The sequence below is a fragment of the Colletes gigas genome, unplaced genomic scaffold, assembly GCF_013123115.1.
Source record: "Colletes gigas isolate AHSC1104 unplaced genomic scaffold, ASM1312311v1 Colletes_gigas_Sc00009, whole genome shotgun sequence".
In the NCBI taxonomy this organism is placed as follows: Eukaryota; Metazoa; Arthropoda; class Insecta; order Hymenoptera; family Colletidae; genus Colletes; species Colletes gigas.
In genome coordinates, this window is record NW_025106638.1 from 5,919,963 (window position 1) to 5,939,993 (window position 20,031).

Sequence of the window (20,031 nt, forward strand, 5' to 3'; positions counted from 1 at the left end):
TTTCGGGTCGAATGGAGAAACTGAATTCACACTGACTGGAGTTTAAAGGACACTGGTCCCATACTGACGACGATTGTTTGTTAAATCGAAGGACGATGATTTTCGATAAAAGTGGACGTCTATTTTCTGTCTATTTTTCTCGTCGCATTTTTTGTATCGATAAAAAAATATTCTGAAATTTTTAAATCTTCCAATCCGTTCAGAAGTTACGATGTTTTAAACATACGCATGAAATTTCAAGGCAACATTTCTAACCTTACATTACATTTTCGAAAAATAATTTTTTTCTGGAAATTGCGTAGGATTTCGAGGTTACGTCTATTCACCAAAAATAATTGTAATTGATCCCTCCAATCGAAAATAATTTTTCCAGAACGGTTTGAAATGTTTTAACTTTGTCGAAACTCAACTTACTGATATATCGACAGCCTTACAGTTTTGTAAGTGAGAACCACTGTGGCGCGTATACAGCTGTTCGCAGATTCTTGTTCTACTGACTTTAGACGTTAATAACTTTGTAACAAAGCCGCAATTAACAAATTGTTATTCTTGATTTTCGACTTATTTTGGTCTCTAGAATCTCCCACTAAAATTTTTCCCAGAGGTGATTATACACTCTGTATATCTGTATTATAATTTACACTACTGTTAGATTCGATGTTTACACAATTTTTATCATCATTCCTGACTGTCCCAGTTCCCTATAAATCACACGACCGGTTACCATCCGTGGGTAATCGTTTACAGAGAATGGATATCGAAAGAGAAATATGATACTATACCGAATCACGAACGCTTTCGTGTCATTGGTTTCCGTTCGACAGCATTTTTCTATGCATACCTCTAGTTCCCTTTTCTTTTTATTTATTTCCAGTCGTTTCGTTCCACACTGCGCGAAAATAACAGCACACTTTTCATGGATTCGCAGATTTCCGTTAAGACGTCATTTCCCGGCTGCCGGAGCGTGCATATTGCTGAAAACGGAAAACGAGTCGTGCGTAGCGAGCCCGATGATTATTCTAAATAGAAACGCGGGACCTCGTCGTGTGTTCCGACGAAGTATCGGGAAAACGATGCAACCAAGGCCCGATCCCGTCCTGCTCTGTTTTCGAGTTGCTTCCGGTACTTGTACAACTATCATCGTAAATAGGACTTCGTCACGGTAATAGTTTAAGATGCATCAAGTAACTTTCTTTCATCCAACATTTCAGTCCCTTGGAATGTAAAATTAACTACTCTAATTATTCGAAATTTCCATAATATATTGTAATAGAAATAGTAAAAATAAAAATAACAAGTTAAAATACGTTAGACATATCGAATTTTCGAAGAGCAGGAAAAAATCACTTCATAACCTCAAAATGAGTTCGTAATCCCACCGAAGATGTTAAAACGTTTCCCGACGAATAAACAATGATCCCATATTTTTCCAACATAAATATCGCGCACGATGATTTAATGGAATTTGAGAGGTCTTTGTTGACGGAGCGTAACAGGAAAACAAATATATGTATAGGTTGAAGATCATCGAATGACAGTTTTATCGTCGAACGTGGCTCGGATGAAATTCGCGCGAGTAAACTCACGGGACGCACGCCGTGCAAATATTTGCACGGATTAATTGACAAATTGATATCCATCCCGTGCCCGGTGATTAACGGCCGACGTAATTAAAGCTACGTTTATTTCCATTATTAAAGGGACGTTTGTAGCGCGAGAACGAAACACGACGACGCGAAAAGATTAAATTTCAATGAGACATGGTACGAACGGTACATTTAAAGCGATCGTATTTCGGTGCTTCAATTTGTCAATCGCTATTGTAATTTTTTCGACCGTTTAAAACATTCTGAACTGCAACGCTACGGCTGATATTTAAATATCAATTAAGTAGTTAAGTGTATAATGTACAGTGAAAGTTGGATATTATATCCGGATTGATCTACAGTTCCTCGACACACCATAAACCTTGGCAGCCGGGAAGAATCTCTTTCTCTTTTATTCGCTGTCCTTTTCTACGTTCGACTGTCGACACGCGTTACTTCTATAATTAGAATCTTATCTGTTTACACCATAAGTGTCTGGCTTGGGTTTCCAATTTTCAGGCATATATCCAAACTTACTATAAATTAATATTCCAATACTTAAATAACGATACTCGAATGCACAAACGTTAGAACTTTGTTCATAATATTCGAATACCTAATAAAATATTTGTTGATGAGAAGAAATAGTTTGCATAAGATAACCTTTTTATAAGAGAACTGTATTTTGATAGATCTCCTCTCTCACGTGTCGCAAGACGAACTAACCAATCAAGGTAGCGCATCCGCTTGCACTATGGTGGCGCCCTCACCGATCGACTACGTGGCGCTCTCGATCTACAATCGACTTCAATAATATTCGAATAATTCCAGACCCACGACGTGGCATCGAGGTCGTTTGAAACGAATCACGAACCGGTCGATTGTTATTTTAGAAAATCGTCGCCGATTAATCGTTGGCTTTCCGTCGTGCTCGTGCCTCGTCGATGGAACAAGGAATTGTCCACACATTCCAAAAATACCGGAAAGTTTATCGGGCCGATAAACCATTATGTAGCTCTATTGAAAATTTCCGACGGCCTTCACAAAGGAATGAAAGGGCTGAATACGTGCGCGTTCAACGTTGCGAAAGGTCACCGATGCTGAGTTTACATCGAGTACACAAAACTATCAAGACACCTAGGCTTCAGTGAAGAATTTATTACAGCGAGTTTTCGAATTACACGAATTCTTCTTCTCAATTTATACGGACTATCCGTTCACAAATGGTTGTTGTATAAGAAACAATGAATCGAAAATCTAGAATAACATTTTTTCGTACGACACTTTGTTTTCGAAAAACTTCAGTTTGAAAATTTTAAGTATGACTTAGCTAACGTATCTGACCATTACTTGTTATTTCTACTTGTTCCACTGCTCGGCGACCCACGATAAATGTAGAACAACCAACGATAAGGTTCGAGTGGCCTACAAATTTCGAATTCTGAAAAAATTTAACCTCGAGGAAAATTAATATACAGGGTGCTCGACCATCCCTGGGAAAAATTTTAATGGGTGATTCTAGAGGCTAAAATAAGACGAAAATCAAGAATACTAATTTGTTGATGAACCAAAAATTATTTTTTTAGAATATGAAATTTTTTAATTTAATTTTTTAATAACTTTTTAATGAAGCCTTGGTCAAGAAATTGATATTCTTGATTTTCGTCTTATTTTGGCCTCTAGAATCTCCCATGAAAATTTTTCCTAGGGGTGGCCGGACACCTTGTGTAGTTCGATGTATTTCCCAATTATTAAAAATGAGCAAGACATTTGAGAGGTCCATGTTAGGTGGTACACGCTGATTTTGATGGAACTTTGCAGGAAATTTTTTTGCAAAACAAAAAAAAAAGGAACATCACATGAAAATCAGTGTCCGATTAATTCGCGGATGTCCTCTGCGAGCATGAATTCCTTTTGATGCACCGGCATCGCTCGGAACATCGTCGAATGCGAGCGAATGCATTATTCATTAAAATTTCTCTATACGTTCCACACACGTTGCAGAAAATTGGTCGTTCGGTCCCCATTCGTTGGTTGCCATTCGCCAGATGTAAACGCGCCTCTAGCGTGGCGATATTATCGGGTAGAGAGGGGGGAAAAAAAAGGACAAGAGCTTTTATTAAAAATAGAACTGCACCGACTGAATCGCGTGCGAGGATTCATCGGGGGGGTTCAATTAAAGCCGAGCGTTTAATAGAGACCCACGTGAGACGGTCGCGTTTGTTCCCCTCCTATACAGGGTGTCCGGTTATTAATGATAATGGACCAATGTACGAAATAAAAATAAACAAATTTTTTTAAATTCAAAAATAAGATAAAAGAACTCCCTCACCTCCCTACAAAAAAAAGTTACAAGACTTAAGATTAATTATGTACGTATACAGGGTGTTCGACTAACCCTGGGAAAAATTGTAATGGGAGATTTTAGAGGCCAAAATAAGACAAAAAGCAAGAATAACAATTTGTTGATGAAGGCTTCGTTAAAAAGTTATTAACAACTAAATTAAAAAATTTCAAATCGTTCTGGAAAAATTATTTTCGGATGCTGAGGTCAATTACAATCATTTTTGGTGAATAAACATACCCCCGAAATCTTGCCCTTTTTTGAGAAAAAAATTCAGTACACACGGAACTTCAAACGTTAATAACTTTTTAACGAAGCCTTCATCAACAAATTGGTATTCTCGATTTTCGTCTTATTTTGGTCTCTAGAATCACCCATTAAAATTTTTCCCAGGGTTAGCTGAACACCCTGTACATTATAAAAACGTGATACAAAAATTAATTTGAAACATTATGCGTAATTAAATCGTAGGAAAGGTGGTTTACAATAACTATACCGTTACTAACCTCAAAATAGGAAGGTTCAAAAGCAGGAAAGCCAAGCGTGTTTTTTTTTCGGAGGGAAAATTCAGAATTTTTTAATACGAAAAACATGACCCGGGCGAAATTATAAAAGAAAAAGAGAAAAACACTTTCTGGGACACCTTTATCGACTAATTAAGCGTCAAAGCATGCACGTTAACGCGTTTCATCGGCGAATTTATGCAGCGCGGAGGAAAATTAAAAATGACCCCGGGCTTTGAAAATACGGGACGAATTTCTCGAGAACAAACATTTTCCGCGCGGCACAGAGCGGAACATTTCAAAATAGCGTGGTCGAAAAAGGCCACTTTTGAAAGAGTTCGAAAACAAACATTAAATAAATAAATGTACGTATTGTTATTTTCCATAAAAACGTATTTTTATATACGATGTATAATTTTGGCTGCAACTCAAGATCTTCGGGATGTCGAGAAAAAAAAGAAGACAAGAAGGGAGGCGAGGAAGGAGTATTCCCAAGTTACTTCGAAGGCCGTGGGACCTTAACTGTGTTTAATTCTCGTTGAAAATTAACGTCGTTCAAGCTGACAGGAAATTTCCTCTCGACGATCGAACCGGATCGTTCTTCGATGAAATATCCGGCCAATTAACTGGTCTCGACTCATTCTGTAATACCGATTTTCCTTCAATGGAAATCAGCCTGTTGTACAAGGTTTCTCGGAATCGAGAGCGTAAACAGAGCTATTATCAAAACCTTAATAACTTTATATTGGTCGCTGGTCGAATAAAAAAATTAATATTTCAATTATAGAATATTATATCGTTCTACAAATTGATTTATTTAATCGGGGATGTATGATAAGCAACAGACGTCGATGTTGATCTTTGCACAATTGTTTATCAAAGCAATACAGGTAATTATAATATAATTCAACATAGTTTATTTGCATAAACGTATTGACCATTGGCTTCTGATTCTCTTCGGTATGAAATGTAAATTCTAGAACGTACCGTGTTGAAATATTAAACGTTAAAATTATTAAGTACTATATCTAACTTTAGTTGCGATATTCTAAAGCATGACAAGAAAAAAATTATTTTTACTGTATACAGGGTGTTCGGGCCACCCTTGGGAAAAATTTTAATGGGGGATTCTAGAGGCCAAAATAAGACGAAAATCAAGAATACCAATTTGTTGATAGAGGCTTCGGTAAAAAGTTATTAACAATTCAATTCAAAAATTTCAAATCGTTCTGGAAAAATTATTTTCGGTTGCAGGGGTCAATTGCAATCATTTTTGGTGAATAAACATACCCCCGGAATCTTGCGCATTTTCGAGAAAAAAATTCAGTACGGGCAGAACTTTAAACGTTAATAACTTTTTATTTTAGCCTCTAAAATCCCCCATTAAAATTTTCCCCAGGGGTGGCTGAACACCCTGTATAATGAGGTACAAATGGTTTGACTATAATAAATAACAGCAACAGATTTTTACATATGTTATAAAAAACAAAATAAAGTCGACTGTCTCTATTGGTTTTCGAGAAAACAGCTTGTAACACTTTATTTGGACCACATGGTATAATGTATGCAGTATATTGCGAAGAGCGTTCAATTGAAAGATTTATCTACTGTTACGTGTAGTACTACCTACGCAGGGAATGTGTATCTCGGCCATTATTGTTGTCGGTTAATATAGTCGTCGATTAATAATGCCGTTGGTCAAAACTTGCATCGATGAATTCTGGTCAGTGAAATCTGTGTCGGTGCTTTCGATAGAACCCCCAATATTTCGCATTACAATATCACAAAACATTCTTCCGTTTTATTATACATAAATTAGCAATAATAATAATAACAAAATAATACCACTATCCGTTAAAAAAACAAAAAGAATAGTCGTTCTATTTTTTGTTACGTTCGCTTAAAAAGGACAAATACCAATAGTCAAAGCTCACAACACAATAAATAAAAAATAACCCTTTTTCTTTTAATCATAATCGTCAGAATATTTCCAATCGAAACTAATCTACGTATTCACGAATCGTAGGAAGTAATACTGCATTTAATATTTAAAGTAACGTGGCCTTGTGACAACAATGGAAACGAGTTGGTTGAGCCTCGTTCGGTGTCGCTCTGCGACACTCGTTAAAGGATCAATGGCGGGCATGGCATGCACGGCGATGCTCGGGCGCGAAATCGGCACGGTCCGAGTGTGTTGGTCGTAATTTTTTTAACGGCCGTTTTACCCGAGGACGGAAAGCATACGGTCGCGGTACGTGACTGCGGGTACTCTCGACGTACTCTAGCCGCTAGTTAATTCGTTCGCGGCACGTTTGAATTGAGGACGTAACAGCCTGTGCACGAGGACCCGGTGAAGAAGTGCGAACAAGAGGGGAAACTGGCGCGCGCGGTTACCGTTCACGTTCCTCCGCGACGCCCGGAAACAACGACGTCGACGGCACGACGCAAACGAGTTTACTCGGTGCCCGGACAAACAACATACCTTAACCCCTTTGTGACCATCCACATTCTATTCGATATGCACTAATCGCCATTACGATATCGTCTATTTTCAAATTATTATTCTTTATTCGGATAAGTAAATTATATTATATTAACGAAATCTAATTTTTTACCGATTAAAATAGATTATTATATCACTGAACACACAAACACTGTTTAGTATAATTCTCTATTCAAGCACAGCCGGAATTCCAACCGGCGTATTCACAGGTAATTCGCGCGGCCAGAAGTCAAGAGATTAGCCGGCGTTCCGTAATTTAATCTCGAGACTGTTCGTCAAAGTTCGCGCGGCGGAAGACAACGTTGCATCGCTGGAATTAAGCGCTGGAAACGCGTTTAGAATTAATTCCGAAACCCCCCGGGCGAGCCGTCCCGTTGGCCGCTCAAGATCTGCGAAGATAATTGGTCAAATGAAAATTTCAGTGAAGCTTTCGAGGGAGGGGAAACTTTGCTATTTGCCGAGCGTATATTTGTCGAGCAACGTCGGTCCACGACACAGCGGTTCTCAACCTGACTCTTTCAACTATGTACATATTAATATCCTGCATTATGCACTTAAGAGGACAGTCTGATAGTATGAAATCAATAAAATCGTTTTCCTTTTTCCCAAGGAGTCAGGACAGAGTGACGGGCTAAAGAATACAGTGGCTACAAGCTTTGGGGAGCGTTAACAGTATAGGTACCATTCGTACGCGAAGAGTATAGCACTGTGGTGTATCTACACTCGGTTCGAATGACCACGTCTCTGCAACATCCATCACAGATGTATGGAACAACAAAGGCTGCCTGGACAAACAGTCCCTCCTTTTCTCTCTTTCGCTTGCTGTCTTTTTCTACGTTCGACGCAACACCGTCGAGTGGCCGAGACTGTCTTTTTCTTTTATTTAAACTTTGTTCTTTTCTACGTTCGGAATGACCGAAGAACGTGTCCACAAAAGGGGTATCGAGTTTCGTGTCCCTATGACTTATAGATACCAACGGCTTTCTACACTTCTTGCAAGCTTTCAACGATGCCTGCCAAAATAACAGTTTGTAATTAGTTTAACACCCCCTTGGACGATTTTAGAGGCCTGTAAGGTTGCGACACGAATACCCAGGGTAAATCACGTAAGTTGCGTCACGCCACTGCGGTGACTCGTAAAAAATGCATCGAGTTAACGTGCCGCGTCGGGATCCTCGTAAATACAACGGAACTCTCGCTGTCGCGGCGTCGCAGTTTATGAAATGTTAAATCAACCCAATTACGCGGTTGGAGTTGGCATACTGACCGCGTAATTCACCCTCTCGGAGAAACGAGAGGGGTGGGAGGCGTTCGTCCGATTCTAAGATGATAGATCGAGTGAAAAAATCCATTCGACTATTCGAAAGCGGGATAGGTTAGCTCGACCTGATACAAGAATTATTCAAATACGTAAATTCTATGACTCGGGGGCGAGGAACAATTTTCGTACGCGTGTTTAATTCACACAGGAAATAATACCCACGTATCGTTATAAATCCGGAACGCTAGTCAGTCTCTGGAGTCATGAGTGTTCCGAAAGTCTCGTGGATAGGTCGGAAGTCAAGATGACGGTTAGAGAGAGCTCGAGGGAATGTTCCAAAAGTTTCTCGGAAGATCAGAACCGTCGGGAGCTAAGTCGAGGGAAAGCTGAATGGAATATCACGGAAGTCTCGAAACTCTAAACCATCTAACCCTTGCTCCCGTTACGCGTAATCGTGTTCAACAGGATCTTCAAGAACTCCGCGAGAATTTTTTGGAACTTTTTCGAAAATTTTACCCTACAGGCAAAGTTGGGGAACTCGGGGATTCGGAAAATTTTCGAACATTGTATACAAGTTGCGTAGATAACGCCAGAAAATTCTGTTTCTTGACGCTGCAGGCGTCTATTCATCGTTCAAAGTCTGTGTGTTTGTGATTTCTCTGGAATTCTTACAATTTTTCTCCGATTCCGATAAAATTTTGTTTTGCTGGTCTTAAACTGCTTAATTTGCAAAACCATTAAATAGCAAGAAGTCGTAATTGATTGAGAAAAATAATGCAAAATTTAGGCGTCAATTATACTTGAAGATACTAGTTAAAAACTTAATGTCCATGTACAGTGTAATGTACAGCAGGTACCGGAAGATGTTAAAATATCGAACTTCAGATTGTACACGTTTGGTAAATATCCTGGTTGTTCTACCGGGAGCCTGGAACTTCCGTAAAGATAGGAAACGCGCGTAGTACAACAGTTCCGGACTCTGGAGGCTCGTAACTTTATCTACGGTGTTCTAAACGACTTCTGGTGGCTCTAATGCTAGCGTAGGAACTACCCTGCTTTGGGAATTTTTGCGAATTCAGTTGGCAATCCTGTTTCCCTCGCATCTATTCTTTCCTCCCGAGCTAGTATCGCGTGATTTTTTTATTTTCATTTCCTTGCCGATGCCGGGAACGATTTCGTGATATCCCCCTTCGAACAAGAGAACAAAGAATCGTAGCAAGGCGGAAGTTATGTTCGATGGGTATTGTTCGTGTCAATGTAAAATATTGAGAGAGTATGTAAAATAATTCAAAATCATTTTTTGTCGGTGTCGTAACAATTCAAAATAAATAATTTTTACCTTTGAAATAGGTGGTGGAATAAAAACAATTCGAACGAAATAACTTTTAACTAGGCTCCTTTCTGTATCTCGAAACGCGAAACGCAACATACGCATTGATGGTTTTTGTCACATAAAGAAAATTTGCTATTTTAGAAGAGAAAAACCAACATTTAATATCATCCTGTTAAATGAATCACCCTGTATAAGAGGTTCAAAATTAAAGGGTTAATATAGTCTTCACGTATCTATAACGCACCCCTTCGCACGTAGCAGTACGTCACCTAAAAGTTAGGTTATGATTTACCAACGCGTCGAGCGATGCGAACGAGTTAATGGAGAACGAAAAGGCGGATGTCTGTCAATCGCAAAGAAAATCAAACTACTTTGCCGACTGCATTACGTTGGAACGACTTTCATTTCCTTTTATCGGGCAACGGCGCCCAGGAGCATTACAGAAAGTAAAAATACGAGGGATAATTTGAAGATGACGTCCAAAGCCAAGATGAACGTCAGTCAGAGCTAACGACGGAAATCGCGAACTAAAGACCACCAATCAAACGATTGAAACAACGCGATATACTCGTCAATTATTGATCCATTCAACAGCTGTCCGCGAAACAATCTTATCAGATAAGTTATTCGTTCACTTGAAATCGAGAAAATTATTCGATCAGAAATCGTACAAAATATTATCCAATGCCCCATCGTGCGTTTTAATGGCAAAAAAAAATTATAGAGTATTGTCGCAAAGAATTCGTGAATACGCTCTCTGTCTCGACCGCCGCGTCAAAATGGCGTAACTATTTAACGGTAACATTGATGCTACGCAGTCTGACTACGGTTTCCCAAACTCGTAGCTACCAGGCAACCGCGTGTGCAGGAGCACCGGAGCGAATGAAATTATTTCGTCTCGCTGTAAACGATTATCTGGTCCTGCATTCTGTGCTCGGATAATACGATCCCGGTTCCAGAACGTGAACACGCGTGTTTCCAGTGGGTCTTGGGAGTCCAAGGCATGCTAGTTAATAGGTCAATGCCGGCGGCTCCCACACTTGGTTTAACCCTTTCACGACGGCCTATTCATCGTCGGTGACCTAACCCAGACCTAACTCAGACCAACGTTAGGCCGGTATACCCCTACTCGTTTTTCGCTAACCATCGAAATTCGAGGATACTTTGCCGGAGTACCCCTTCATCGTTCGCGTCAAAGCAACCGTCTCGCGTTCACGATCCTGCGACGAGTCTTTAGGCGTCTCGTGTTCAAAATCCAACAAATAACTTTCGGCGTAGCAGTGTTGGCTATCCTTTCGTCGGCGTTCAAGAATCGAGGATCATATTACGCTTCAAGAGTCGTAAGGGCGAACTTCGCAAAGACACGGTTAGAAAAAAAGCATTCTGCTTAAATGTGGATAAAAATGTCGAATAATGAATTAAAGACAAACGTATCATGAAGCATTTTATAACGAGCAAATAAACAATTTAACTATGCGCTCCAATAAACATCACGAATAAATTGATATTTTGTTAGTTTTGTCACGCACTTATTTGTTTTATTTCGTCCTGATCTCCAAAGATTCTAAACATATTGAAACTTACAAATATATTTTAGTTTTCGCTAAAAATACAAATTAAATAGCAAGTGTTAATCAAATTTTACGCATGACGGATATAGTCGCCATGACACAAAATACTGTTATTTCTCCGTGACGGATATAGTCGTCGAACACACTTGACTGGTTAAAAGATCATTTTATAATCGTCTGAAAATAGCAGAATTCAAAGTTCTGTAACTCTGTCGAAAAGAGCAATACAACGACGTGAAAAAAAGTACGTTTAGAAAGCTTGAAGCCCCGGCTTGAAAAGCGTATTGAGCGATTTCCCGAGCGATGTTTTTCTAAGCAGTGACACCATTTCCAAGTCGATCGTGTGAAATTTTTTAAGAATTCCTCAACTTCGAGGCCACGCATTTTTTTCTTTCAATTTTCACCAACGACGCATTAAACTTTTGAGTCTCGCCTCTAATTCTGTACCTTTTGATTAGGCTACGATCCTTTTACTCGGAATTATTGCGATTCAAAGGGGATTCCTGCTACGAGGACGGTTGCACGATCAGACTCGAATGTGTGTTGAATATGTAGACTATTATAAACCGCTATCGAGACTCAAGATATTCAAGACATTCAAGACTTTTGAGACCCTCGAGACTTTTTTAAAAACTTGAAACCATTTCTGTCAGAAAACTGTGAGGCTGTCAATACGTCAGTAAGTAGAGTTTCTCATGCTGAGTGAGAACCACTAACGCAGCTGTATGCAGGTTGCCTATCTACAGGCGGAACTTTAGACGTTAATAACTTTTTAACGAAGCCTCGATCAACAAATTGACATTCTTGATTTTCGTCTTATTTTGGCCTCTAGAATCTCCCATCAAAATTTTTCCCGTAAACGTTATACACGAATACAGTGCCCACGGATCCATGGCCCGGTGAAATTCGCGCATGAATCTATCGCGGCAGCGAACGTGTTAAAACCGAAACAAAGCCGCCCGTAATGCCGGAGTCTATCCACGGTCAACGCGACTAATCTTGTTACGCGTAGAAACTTTTATCTCTGCGCGCTTACCGCGGTTACGTAAAGTTATTAGTTCGACCTATTTCCGCGTGAGAGGGAAGGAGAGGGCGCACGAGCATGAAAGAGCACACGCGCTAAAATGCCATGAATTCCAACAAAAGCATACTTGGTATTCCCTCTCTGCCCCTTTCTCTCTGCCCGGGGAGCCGACCTGCTGATTCCACAGAGACCCGGCATTGTATTCCCGTTCAATCATCGATTCATCGGAAAAGGAAACCAATCAAAGTATCGAACTCACGTTGACTGCTGCTCCGTCGTATGATGTTTTCCAAGAATGTGTTTTGCGGGGCGACCAGGCCCCTGCGCCCCCCTGGCATCCTTTCTCCCTTGGATGATCCTGGATCCTGGTCGCTGCGGCTATCAGGACCTCGGCCAGCCTCTGGCTACGACGATCGCGGGCTGTCTTCCACGCCTCATATCAATCACCTCTTCTTCCGATCACCACACTTTTTACCTTCCCTCTCTCTCTCTCTCTCTCTCTCTCTCGCTCTCGCTCTCTTTGGACTGCTCCGAACACGCGACAACGACGCACTTCACTAACTGAATGTCATCACTCGAGGGTTGTTCACCATCGTGAAGCGTCCGAATCACAACGACGGCGTTAGAAACCGGATCGAACCAGGGACCTTCAGCCCCGCGTAGGCTCCGACACGGTCATCCAATAGTCCGGGCCAATACTCCGCGCGCGAAACGAGAAACAAGAAACGGACCGGTCACTCGGTAGCCGCGCGACGGTCTATTCCCCCTGGCTCCTCCTGCGGAACGTTCAGTCTTCTATAGTACGGAGCAACGATTATCGGATCGGACGACGAGCAACGACCGTTCCCTTTCGATCAGGATTACCGTTGAGCACCCTGGGATCGCGTGTACAGCCGACTAGGATGGGATTGGACGCGTTCGTCGTCACCTGATCAAGCTGGCCCAGGGACCGACGGTGCTAGGATTTCGCCAGCTCGCACCTTCAGCTTCTGGCGATCCCGGTCGTGTTGGAGGACCGGTCGTCGAGAGACGACGCCCCAATGAGGACAATGACGACGACGACGACGGTGGGTACGAGGTGGACGGTGGTCCTGATCTATCGGGGCACCGACCACAACGTCGATGGGCTCGCGGATGTGTCCTTGGCTGGTGGACGCACGATCGATGACCCATCTAACCGCAGTCCTTCCAGGTGATCGCGCGCGCTATCACGGATACCCGACGGCAAGTAATTAGACGACTGCGCGGTACCTGCCACGTCGTTCTCCACATCCTCGGCGTCCTCCTCGGCGTCGGTGCAGCTGGTGCCCGCGGAGGAGAACATCCCTTAGAGAGGGGAACGCGGCTGGCGAGCAATCCTTGATCACATCGTTGCGTCTCAGCCGCGGGACACTGGGCTCGATGTTGCCGCGACCGATCTGCCTCGATCGTAATCGGGTCCGCTCGGGGACGCTCGCTACGCGAAACTGGGGCCAATCGGTTCCGATGGAGCTCGGTAGGGAGTTAGGCGATCGTTCAACGGACGGGAGCGCTGTAACGGAAAAGAAAGACGGTTAATGCTAGGTTGAGGCTCGAGAAGCGGATCGGGTTTATGGCGGTTTGATTCCTGTTTTTTTTTAACTAGTATTTTTAACTACGATTACTAATATTATTATTAAGAGGTACAGTGGGATGTCCAATAGAATAGGTCCAAGAAAAAACCGTCCTTGCAGGCAACAGTACTTTGAGAAAGAAATACGTGCTGAATAACCTCATCCCTCGACTCGTCCCAACCCTCCAGAGGCACCAAATTACTCGATCCACCGAGGAGCTTCGCGAAGACCAAGAAACGAGAATGGTGTTGAAACAAAACATTGCCTATTTGTAGCCGTTCTCAAACATCCCAGTTACTTTAAATATGTGAAATTTACAATGTACGGAGTTGGGTCGTGGTAATTCTCAAACAAAGCTACCACGCAAAAATATCACTAGACGCTTGAATAAATTCTTTTGCGAAGAAAATTGAAATCAAAACATACCAGCAGATGAAAGGGAAAATTAAAAACTGTTTGAATGAAATAAACATTAATTTGATATATTCAAATGTACGCATCGGACGAAATAATTTTCCGATGCACGCAATTTTTCTGCTTTTCCCAAACGCTGGTAATCTGAAACGACCATCCCTAAAAAATTCATACCTTCTGTATGCAGGGTTTTTAATTACAGATGGACGTCCTTTTTGAGGTAATCCTACAGGCCAAAATTGCGGTAGAGGCTTTGCTTTAATATTATAATAAATTAAACATTAGGGTCGAGTGTGCTTGGCGCTCAGTGACCTGCGAATCATTAACGCATGCGCGAAAGCTTTGTCGAAACGCGTCCAATGGCGGCTTGGAAATGCCCAGAGACACCATGTTATAACCAAAATGAGAAAAAATTGAAATATAACCGCTATATTTTTTATTTAAAACAATTTTGGTTACTTAAATCATTATAAATGGCGAAAATTGCTTTTGGTTATGAATAAAAATATTACAAAATAAACAGCATCAAATTTCCAATAATTTTGCGCAATCTTCATAGCATATTTTAAAAATGCTTTGTACCTTGTGCCAAACAATCTTTCTGCTTTGATATTCACTTCTCACTGTTCTTAAAATTCTTTTTTCAATTTCTTTGTATTTTGCAATTATTTTTTAACCATATTATATATTTAAAAACCATATAAATTATACGTAAGAACAACCACCCGAATTTGATTCTCATTATAAAGACGCTTGTGATAAATAAATAAAAAGCACAATGGCAGAGTGGATTGGTTCGGGTGACAGTAATTGGGTATCGTACCCTATTAGTGTCAGAAACGATATGCATATAAGATTAGGCTAATTTCCTCGACAGCGTGGTTCGGTGCAGGCGTCAAGCTGCCAAACGGCGGAGAGAAAATTGTGTTTTCATGTGGCGAACGATAAATCGTGCCAAGTTATTTTTATAGATACGAGGAGTCGTATTTACTCGAAACAGTGACGCTGGGAGGGCCGGCTCGTACAACAATGTCGACCCCGTCGAAGGTCTTCGGCGAGAACGTAAATAATTGGACGGAAAGTTCGTCGAAGAAGCTCTGCAGTCGGGCACCGGTAACGCGGTAGAAATTTTCGAGACGTTCGATGGCCAAGAAATCAGCGAAAAAAGACACGAAGAAACGAGAGTTCGGCCGCGTGACTGGAATTCAAATCAAGTAACGGAAATCGTTACCGACGGAAACAAAGAACTTCGTTCCCATGGTCGAGCAAACTGCACGGAGTATGAAAACTTCCCTGGCCACGTTCGCAAAATGTAGAACTCCTTATTTATTGGCGAGAATAAACCTCGTAAATGGGGTTAGGATCGAACTCGATATCGCGAATGGAAGTCGATTCCAACGGCCAACAATTCGCAGAATACGTGGAGTCTACGACAAACCTACCAGGCGTGCACTGCCCCCACTCCTCGTCCCACATCCTCCAATGAAATAGTGTACAGTCGCTTCCTTCCATCTCAAGGTCAAGCGGTTCAGACGCGTGTCAGACGTACACGTAAATTGTACCAAATCGTCTTGCACTATTTAGTCTCCCGTACGTTGGGTGTTAGGTTAGGTTTGTTCCCGATTGTATGCAACCTATTTGAATTAATTAATTTACAGCCAATTATGCGTAGGTATTTATTTTATACGTTTGACTTAATTCCTATTTATTTTATTTGAAACGTTCAATGAAAATAATTTTATAAAGCGAAACTCCATGAAGATTGAGGTCTTGTAGTTGCCCCCTTTTCGCTAGACCACTTCTGAATGTAAAATTTCTGAAGCCTTGATCCAGAGAAGTTCTAATTTCGTTGATGCCCGGCAAACAAACGTTACGTCGTCGGCAATAATGGAATTCCTAGCGCCATTAGTCTCGTTTAGAAAGTTCCCAAGTACTATCGAATGGATATTGTTTGAAAACGGAATGCGCAAGACGGTTGGTGTTTGTTCGAAAAGTTTTCAGGCGCAGTTGACGCGAGATCTATCGGAAGTCGAACGTACTGAACGCTTTCTACCGATCTGTGTGTAGCGATGCGATCCAGTACCCCGCAAATAGGTTCGAAACCTAACCTCCTTGATTCGAACGCTCTACAGGGGGTTCATGAATTGGTGGTGCAGCTCGAAGGGGGATGGAATCTACATGAAAAAAAATCAATTTTGAAAACTTTTTGATATCGAAATTCTGTTAATACACCAGAACCTTGATAATTGAACAAATGGGGTTGAAATTTCTGCAATACACGATACACGCTGCCTTAGGCAATGTATCCCCATTACATATGAGCTACGCGTACCGCCTCCAACGTCACTTGTTGCTTAGCGACCATCTCCACCACTTGTCGATATTATGCAATAAACGAGATTCTCATGCAACACTCGAAGTTGCAATGACCGAGGTTCTATTGCATTTCGCTGGTGTATATTAGTGCTTAAAAGTACAACCACGTACAAATTACTATGAATATCTTTTATTTCGAATAATCTATGAAGCTTCAATTTTCAGTTTTGAGACACCAATTGACATATTATATAACCTATCATTATACTTTTGTAAGTAAACGAATCTTCGTTTGATTTTGACGAAAATAATAAGAGTTATCGAGAAATCAGAAACACACAGATTTGGTCATTAATATTAAACATTTTTTTTCGTCTAAGAGCCAGAGGGCCACAGATTGAGAAACACTGCATCAATCGATCCAACCCCCGAAATAGCGGATCTGTGCACTGGCATTTCCAGACTAAAATTAAATCGGCCGAATGGCTGAAAATCGACCCGATACCTTCGAATTATCGTATCCACGGCGAGGATGGTTCGCGCTGCTGCCTCCACGAACGCTAATTACGCGAGATCGAATCGTATCGGTCGATCTGTTTCCTAATATTTACATGCAAGAACGTTTTACACGGCGTGCGCGTCCTATCGGTTTATCTGCGCGTTCTACGCTCCCATAATCACTCGGAACTGCCACACGTATTGACTTATCGCTCGTTTAATACACACTTACAAAGATATATTGCCCGTAAACAAAAGCACGTGACTTTGATAAGAGTTATTTATTGGTATGCACCTAAAGTACGGTGTCCACTTTAAAGCAATTGGGTTTAAGACAAAGGGAAAGATGAATTTATAAAGTATTTTTATATAAGATTTTTATAAAACTTTGTTGTACTATCTTATAAACATAAAAATATCTGCAACCTTTGTTTAAACTTTTTTCAATATTTCTTTATCTCGGATACACTAAAAATGGACGCACAATATTTGTGATGTAAATTATCAATATAAATCCGTTTATTCCGGGGATACTAATGCGTTACTAAGCTTAAACAATCTCGTCTCGAAAGGAACGGCTTTAAAGTCTGACAAGAAGCGTTAGGGTGTTGGGCAGCTCGTTTCAAAGTCTTGCAACTTTGTCAATTTATCGAATTTCACAGTAATACTTTATAATTATGTTTTTCAAGTCTGAAACTTCGAGCGGGGCAAGAAAGAAAATCGAGTTTTTTTCAACTTAGCAATAGGCAGACCTCTTAAGGCAGCGTTTTCTAAAGTAGGGGGCGTAACCTTTAAGGGGGTGGCCTTTACAATTCAATGAGGGCGCGAAACAAACTTTTCACTTAGGAAAATATGATTCGCTTAAACATCTATTTCTATTAATAAATTAAGTATAAAAGTTTAACAACCATCATATTTTTGAATCGGTAATTGAAAAATCAAATCACCGTGATTGAAAAAATAGACGACGTCTCTGGTTTTTGGTACCTACACACACATCTGCGAACCTGCACAGTTTCATCGAAATCGGCGTCGGACACTTCCTTGTCAATTCGCCCGAAGGGAGGATTACCTTTCCTCTCCTCCTTGCTTCGCAGCAATGTCAGATTCAAGCTCGTTTCCCCGATACCCTTTGTTTTGTCAGGCATTGTGGTATCCGGGATTACTCCCGATACCGTCGCACCACCCGTCGTTTCGTGTCGTTTCGAAAATTGTTCCCGGTAATAACTTTTGTATCCCTCTGTCCCATCCCACTGTAACGCGTCTGCCATTCGTATTTCACCGAATTCCCTACCCCCGTTCGGGGTTCAGAGGGGGCACTCCTCATACCTTCGCCACGAAAGAACTATGTTGGAAGACCAGTCCTCTGTTTACTATCTGTATCTATCCTGAGTCACAATACCCTGCCGTCAAATAGCCGAATTCCGCAAAAACATCTTAGACAGCGTGCTGCGCTGACTAAGTCGCTCAAAGTACAATTTCGTGCAAAGATCATCTTCCATCACCTCCGTCGCTAAGGGCTCGCCCTTCCCCATCGATTTACCAGAATATAGAATATATATATATATATAGGAGTCAAAACATAGGGACTCAGATTCAGTACGAATTCGAATACGATCAGTTCACGTCACGTCATTCCTCGTTTAGTCTTATCGTAGAACTTTAGTTGCTGTAACCGAGTAATATTAGAAACCACTGCGAAATATATTATACCTGTAATATACCGACAGTCTACGAGATTCTTACCCGGTTCCCAACAACTATAGTTCTAGGCGCGACGTGAAAATAGAATATTACATACAAGGTGTTCGGTCACCCATGGGAAAAATTTTAATGGGTGATTCTCGAGGCCAAAATAAGACGAAAATCAAGAATACCAATTTGTTGATGGGGGCTTCGTTAAAAAGTTATTAACCTTCAAAGTTCCGCTTGTATTGAATTTTTTTCTCGAAAATGCGCAAGATTTCGAGGGTATGTTTATTCGCCAAAAATGATTGTAATTGACCCCCAAGAGCAAAAATAATTTTTTCAGAATGATTTGAAACTTTTTAATTTTGTCGAAAAATTTCACAACTTCTCGAATTTTTTTCTAGAAAATGGGTAGGATTTTGGGGGTATGTCTATTCACCAAAAGTAATTGTGGTTGACCTCCGCAACCGAATATAATTTTTTTTAAACGATTTGAAAAATTTTTTTTTCGCCGAAAAATTTCTTCACCTATCCGATTTTTTTTTTCGAAAGTGGATAGGATTTCAGAGGTATATGTATTCACCAAAAATGACTGTAATTGACACCGGCAATCGAAAATAATTTTTCCAGAACGATTTGAAATTTTTGAATCTAATTGTTAATAACTTTTTAACGAAGCCTCCATCAACAAATTGTCATTCTTGATTTTCGTCTTATTTTGGCCTCTAGAATCTCCCATTAAAATTTTTCCCAAGGGTGCCTGAACACTTCTCGAGACGTATCCGTGACTGGGCTCGAGCAGCATGCACGCGATTCGCGAGCCCAATTTAAAAATACGCGGTCCGCCAAAGGGCCAATTAACCGCGTGCATTTTAATTTTTTACGCGCATCACTCTCGACTTTCTACCGAAAATCAACTCGTCAATTTTTTACGGACCAGTGACTGTATAGTTCCCACTGATATGCTTTGAAACGAATGTGACGGAAATTCGTAGTTTAAAAAATGCATCGAGCGCGTAGCGCGACAGAGACGATGAAAATTCGTTGACACGACAAAACATCACGGGATAAAATATTACAGCAAAAAGTTAAATTTAAAATAAAAAAATAGGTAGAATTTCTGCTTCCATTTGATTTCTTTTTAATAAAAATTCTTTTTTTAATTAACAATTCTTTTATTTATTACGTATGCCTGGGAAAAATTATTGTGAGTGGAATCGACCAGTTGATGGCAAATATAGTGAAATACCATTGGCACTATTTCGACGAAGAACCAACGCTCCAAGTTTTTAGGAATCGCGCCAGCCGGACCAATTTGAATTAAAGCGAGCAGATAAGACGAGTAAGATGGTTCGAAAGCGAAGCGCGAACCCTCTCAGAGAATCTGCAAGTAAAAT

At 40.8% G+C, this 20,031-nt stretch overlaps 1 protein-coding gene across 1 annotated transcript in view; it reads right to left on the reverse strand.

Moving 5' to 3' along the window:
• LOC122397577 (potassium voltage-gated channel protein eag) overlaps positions 1-20,031 on the reverse strand; it is a 100,953-nt gene that overhangs the window by 68,685 nt on the left and 12,237 nt on the right. Inside the window, exon 2 of the mRNA XM_043396828.1 lies at positions 12,385-13,656. Within this exon, the coding sequence (XP_043252763.1) occupies positions 12,385-12,463 (79 nt within the window). The 5' untranslated portion in view covers positions 12,464-13,656. The remainder of the gene's footprint in view (positions 1-12,384; positions 13,657-20,031) is intronic.